Below are 5,912 nucleotides of genomic sequence, written 5' to 3' on the forward strand. Positions count from 1 at the left end.
GTAGCTTCTTATATACCCTGTCTGTCTACCTGCTGCCAAGGTGCCATCCTATCTTGCAATCTGGCTTCATCTTCTGAGCAGGTGGGTTATGGGCAAGAAAACTGATAAAAATGTAGAAAAATAAACGAGGACTTGGAGAAACTTAGGTAAAGGTTGCTAAAGAACTCTCTGGACATGTTTAGTCTAGGTAAGTGCTGTAAGTATTAATTATGCAATAGCGCCATCTAGCGCTACTAGGCTTTCATTCTTTCAGTCTTTTATTCATGTTCTTACCTTTGCTTGAGTTTGCGTATGTATGTTGTATCAATTTAATTTTATTAAAATGCTTACTTAAAATACGTAAAGAGCATAAACCGAATTTTACAAATCTATATTGTTATACTTAAAACATCATAGGGAGAATAAAATTATGATTTATGTTGTTATGCGAAACAATGTATTTTGTTAAACGGTATTGAATAATGGCTGAATTGTCATTAATAAAAAACAAGAACCTTGATTTTACAAGTTCAGTTGAAACTTGTGCGCTTTTATTTTGAAAGGCTATGCTTCGAAGCGGAAGTGTTTTAATGTCATCCTCTTTAGCGGAAAACAGGAAAAACACTGACATCATAAACACCGCTGGTTTATTGTGATCTGTGTTTGTACACTAACACTGCAACTATATTATTGTCTTGACAAGTTCATAACGTAAGCGGTCAACGCTAGCAGCGCCCAGTGGAGCTTTCGTTCGCTAGGCTAAGGCTAAGGCTAAGGCTAAGCTAAGCATGGCCGCGAACCCTCCAGGACCAGGCTTTCAGAACAAGACCCGGGTGGCCATCCTGGCGGAGCTGGACAAGGAGAAGCGACGGCTGCTTCAGAGCCAGTCCATGAACAGTCCGGGGGCCAACATCGCCCTGTCGTCCAGGCCCGGTCTGAAGGAGGCGAGGGACAGCGCGGAGCAGCAGCACATCGCCGCGCAGCAGAAGGCCGCCCTGCAGCACGCTCACGTCCACTCGTCCGGCTTCTTCATCACCCAGGACTCCTCGTTCGGGAACCTCATCCTCCCGGTGCTACCCCGGCTGGAACCGGACTTTTGAACCACCATCATGATTTTTGACATTTTCTCTGGTGGATATTGACCCATAAACAAATTATATATGTTCTGCCTTTCAACCATGTCTATAATTTACAATTACATGTCAATCCACTAGGTGGCGGTGTTTTGCCCTTATCAGCTGGTGGCCACCGGCCTCTGTATCCGCAGAAGATGTTTGCGTTTGTCGTATAATGTGACATACTAAGAATTTGTAAACTATCTTCTGTCGCAGATTAAAGTAAAATGTTTTTTTAATTTGTTTGTAACAAAATTGGTCTAATCTACTTCACCTTTTCTGGGACAACACAAGACGCATTCACTGCTGTGAAAACAACGTGGCTGGTTTAGTGCTGCTTTACATGGCAAGGTGTTGAATTCACTTAAGGCTATGAAAATGAATATTCGAAACAATACGGTACTCAGATGGTATAAGACGTCTTATTTTAAAAACATGAGTAAATTTATAAGCATTGAGTCCTGCATCAATTACTTTCTGATTTCATTTTAAGAACCCTAACATGGTGCATAGGTTTCGATTAGCCAAAGCAGCATTATTACTTTTTGAATTTTACTATTTCCCAGTACTATTTAATAATACTCTGTGTTTGGCTGCTGTAGAAAACGCGTACATCTACACTCGTACCCGAACGTGGCGCAGTGGTTAGCGTCCAGGTCGCGGGTTCAATTCCCTCAGAGGGGGTCTGTGTCAGGAAGGCGTAAAAAAATTGCCAAATCAACCACGCGAATATTTCGGCATAAATCCGAAAGGAGTTAGTTTACCGTCCAGTCTACACTCGATTGCTTTTCCCTGGGTTCAGCGGTGAATCGAAGGCAGAGCAGACGCTGCCGCTGATGCAACACACTGACAGGTTCCCCGGCTTCCCTCACCCACGTCTCATTGTAAGAAGTCAGGTTTTTGAGGTAAGTCCATGGCTCGTAAACAATGACTTTTGTGTTAGACTGATAACTCTGGCCACTAAACAGAGAAGGAAGCTGCTGAACAGATCGTAGCTTTAAATGGAAACATCGGCGGAGGCAACTTACTTTAGCTGCACATGGTTTTATCGCTAGCTAGCTTCTTACCGCTAGCCGGTTTGTTCATTCATAAGCAGCTTCACGTTAAACGTGAGCTAGGGCAGTTGTCATGGTACGAGGCAATCTAAATTTGAGCGCATAGCTAGCTAACATACTAATCGACGTCACAGTTCTCACCAATGAGCTCAGCTACTTTCAGTTTACCCGAAACGCGTATGACGTTGTTATCGTCTGATGATTTATTAAAGGGTGTTGTAATTTTTAGAAAGACGAAACGAATTTTATATATAGTGCTTTCCTCATCTCTCTAGTCAGAAGATCTGTTGCATCATGGCAGATCAGCTAAGTCCAGATCAGAAGTTTGACCTTATCACCAGGAACCTCCAGGTGGAGTACAGTATACGCACTCACACATAGAGTAAATAAACAAGTCATATCTAATTTTAACGAGTTTAATCTGATGTGTGTGTATATGTGGGGACACCAGGAAGTCCTCGGTGAGGAGAAGCTGAAGCAGGTTCTTAAGGAGAGAGAGCTGAGGGTGTACTGGGGTACAGCGACCACCGGTAAACCCCATGTCGCGTACTTTGTCCCCATGTCCAAGATTGCAGACTTCCTCAAGGCAGGATGTGAGGTGGGTGCATCTCATTGATGATCTTCTGTGTTATTAAGAGTTTATTTTGTGCTGCTTATCAGTAGATTATTTTGTGTTTTTTCTGTAGGTCACTATACTGTTTGCAGATTTACATGCCTATCTAGATAACATGAAGGCCCCCTGGGAGCTGCTGGAACTCAGAGTGAAATACTATGAGCAGGTGATCAAGGCAATGTTGGAGAGCATTGGTGTACCTCTGGATAAACTCAAGTTTGTCAAAGGAACTGACTATCAGCTCAGCAGGTTAGTTGTGCCTTCAGACAGTCTCAGTGTACAATTATTTATGTTTCATTCTTCAAAATCAACTTTATGCTGCTTTTATGTTTCGTGACAGAGAATACACCCTTGATGTGTACCGCCTGTCCTCCATGGTGACGGAGCATGATGCCAAGAAGGCTGGAGCAGAAGTTGTCAAACAAGTGGAGCATCCTCTGTTGAGTGGTCTGCTCTACCCTGGATTACAGGTAATAACAGGATTGATAATGCTGCTGCTAATTATTACTTTAAGGCAGATAAAATGTAAATACTCAAATGTTTTTGATTCATTCTACCATTTTTATTATATTTGCTTGTACGAATATGCATTACTTCAACATGCTTTTTTCTAACAGGCTCTGGATGAGGAGTATCTGAAAGTGGATGCCCAATTTGGAGGAGTTGACCAGAGGAAAATCTTCACTCTGGCAGAGAAGGTACAATTTCTCATCATCTTGACACATCTTTTAATTTTTTTAGCATAAAACACAGATGAAAATTAAACTGAGCTTTCTTTTTGTTGCCAGTATTTGCCCTCTCTTGGCTACGCCAAGCGTGCCCATCTGATGAATCCAATGGTACCAGGACTCACAGGAACCAAGATGAGTTCCTCAGAAGAAGTAAGGTTGCATAAGTTATTTTCTGTGTGGGGGTTGTGCCACTAGTAATACATAATTCTTTATGTGTAACAAGACAAGGAAATTCACTATGCCTTTGTAACTTCAGGAATCAAAGATAGATCTGCTGGACTCCAAAGAGGATGTCAAGAAAAAGCTGAAGAAGGCCTTCTGTGAACCAGGCAACATTCAGAACAATGGAGTCCTCTCATTTGTCAAATTTGTCCTGTTTCCTTTACGTGGAGGTAGAAAACTTATGCTTGAATTGGTGCCTTTATTCCAAACCACGCTTTAAAAAGGTTTTTGCAAAAACAGTTGATTTTTCATGTTTGTTCCAGAGTTTTCCATTAAAAGAGATCCCAAATTCGGTGGAGACAAAATCTACACTGTGTTTGAAGATGTGGAGAAGGACTTTGCAGAGGAGGTAATGTGTAGCTTACCTTGTTTATTTGTAGAATATAAGTATTGCTGAACATCGGCTGATCATTTATCGCTGTACATGCCAGTTGATCCACCCAGGAGATCTGAAGGCCTCGGTAGAAGGTGCACTTAACCAGCTTTTGGAGCCAATAAGAAAGAAGTTTGAGCTGCCTGAGCTACGCAAACTCACCAACCAAGCCTATCCTGATCCATCAAAGACAAGTGAGTGTTTCATCTGATGTGATTCTTGCTTTGTTGTAGCTTCTTTTGGTGTAAAAATCCAAAGTCTGTACCTTATAAACAGAGTGTAATTTACATCTGAAAGCAGATTCTTTGTTTGTGTTTTTCTGTATCATTAGAAACGGGAGCAAAGGGTGCCAAGACAGGAGGAGGAGGAGAGGATGATGAGCTGGTCCCTTCTAGACTAGACATCAGAGTGGGCAAGATCATCAGTGTGGAGAAAGTAGGAGATAAATATAGTCAGACATTTCCCTATTGGAGCTCTTCATATATAAATCTTTATGTAATCTGAGTTTTCTTTTAGCATCCAGATGCTGATTCACTGTACCTAGAGAAGATTGATGTGGGTGAGGCAGAAGCAAGGACCGTTGTCAGTGGGCTGGTGGCCTACGTCTCACAAGAGGACCTGCAGGACAGAATGGTGTTGCTGCTGTGTAATTTGAAACCCCAGAAAATGCGAGGGATCGAATCTCAAGCCATGTTGCTGTGTGCCTCTATGTGAGCATCACCTTTACTTTACTAATACAAAAACAGCTCATTCCTCTGCCGTTTCTTCACTCCGTCTTACCGACTTGGTTTCTAGTGAGGGAGATCCAAGAAGGGTGGAACCTCTGGACCCTCCAGAGGGTTCTTCACCAGGGGAACGAGTCTTTGTGGACGGTTATGAGACGGGCAAAGCAGACGAAAGACTCAACCCAAAGAAGAAGGTGTGGGAGAAACTACAGGTATGTTTTCAGTTTAGACTTTCTGCAGGATGTTGTACTGCAGGTACATTAAGATGTATGTTCCTTCAGGTGGACCTGACAATCTCAGACGAGTGTGTTGCTCAGTGGAAAGACAAGCGTCTGATGACTAAACTCGGACAGATCACATGTAAGACACTCAAAGGAGGCAACATCAGCTAGACGCGCTTTGCATTCGCCACTGAAGCTGCTCCTGCCGGTCACATAAGCAAAACTTCCTCACCAGGGAGCCATAGCAACAACTTTGAACTTTATCAGTGGTCTCAGAAGTTTTGGGCACATTCTGTTACTTTCATTTGACTTGATTTAAAAAAAAATCATTTAAATACAATATAACTATTCAACCTATGATTTTGTCATTTACATCTTTAATATGGCTTTGTACATTTTTTATTAATGCACATATACTGTATGTACAAATGCATTAAATGTTAAGCAAATCAAAGATAACAGGGTCTATTAAGGTGAAGCTTTCATTATTGACTGTTGCTTATTCTTGGAATAACTGATGGGAAATCTCAGGTCGTTGAAAAGGGATTTATTGTTTTCATACTTCAGTCAAACTGTGTTGTTTTCCTTCTTGACAAATGTCGGGATGGGGCCAATCCGCCAAACCTTGTCAACAAGAATGGCTTCCATACAGCCCATGTGTATGAATATAAATCTCTACATGAGTAATGAATGGCCTTGCTGTAGTATATGACGGTTGTATCAGAGCTAGTGTTGTACAGAAATCAATATCTAGATATTATCTGTTGTAAAATAACACACATCCAACATGAAATAAACACTGAGTTCTGTGGTCTGCAGGAATTCATGTCTTGTGAGAAATGACCTGTTCGACAGCAGTTATAAAAAGAAAACAGACG

General features: G+C 41.7%; 2 protein-coding genes across 2 annotated transcripts; both read left to right on the forward strand.

Moving 5' to 3' along the window:
• Window positions 1–533: 533 nt before the first annotated feature.
• Window positions 534–1,333, forward strand: inip (ints3 and nabp interacting protein). Its single transcript, XM_029166266.3, has one exon. The coding sequence runs from the start codon at window positions 768–770 to the stop codon at window positions 1,077–1,079; it is 312 nt and encodes a 103-aa protein (XP_029022099.1). The 5' UTR covers window positions 534–767; the 3' UTR covers window positions 1,080–1,333.
• Window positions 1,334–1,770: 437 nt separating this feature from the next.
• yars1 (tyrosyl-tRNA synthetase 1) lies at window positions 1,771–5,860 on the forward strand. Its single transcript, XM_029166264.3, has 14 exons — window positions 1,771–1,999; window positions 2,425–2,500; window positions 2,601–2,747; window positions 2,836–3,011; window positions 3,103–3,232; window positions 3,380–3,460; window positions 3,551–3,643; window positions 3,750–3,885; window positions 3,979–4,064; window positions 4,147–4,282; window positions 4,420–4,523; window positions 4,605–4,798; window positions 4,884–5,025; window positions 5,095–5,860. The coding sequence occupies exons 2-14, from the start codon at window positions 2,444–2,446 to the stop codon at window positions 5,203–5,205; spliced, it is 1,593 nt and encodes a 530-aa protein (XP_029022097.1). The 5' UTR covers window positions 1,771–1,999; window positions 2,425–2,443; the 3' UTR covers window positions 5,206–5,860.
• Window positions 5,861–5,912: the final 52 nt, after the last annotated feature.

The sequence above is a fragment of the Betta splendens genome, chromosome 11 (genome assembly GCF_900634795.4).
Source record: "Betta splendens chromosome 11, fBetSpl5.4, whole genome shotgun sequence".
NCBI classification, from domain to species: domain Eukaryota; kingdom Metazoa; phylum Chordata; class Actinopteri; order Anabantiformes; family Osphronemidae; genus Betta; species Betta splendens.

Excerpts from the sequence above, each read along its gene's own strand:
- inip (XM_029166266.3), top strand. The coding sequence starts at position 768 with ATGGCCGCGAACCCTCCAGGACCAGGCTTTCAGAACAAGACCCGGGTG.
- yars1 (XM_029166264.3), top strand. The coding sequence starts at position 2,444 with ATGGCAGATCAGCTAAGTCCAGATCAGAAGTTTGACCTTATCACCAGG. Across the intron at positions 3,644-3,749 it reads AGATGAGTTCCTCAGAAGAA|GAATCAAAGATAGATCTGCT; the intron begins GTAAGGTTGCAT and ends TTGTAACTTCAG. Across the intron at positions 4,065-4,146 it reads AGAAGGACTTTGCAGAGGAG|TTGATCCACCCAGGAGATCT; the intron begins GTAATGTGTAGC and ends TGTACATGCCAG.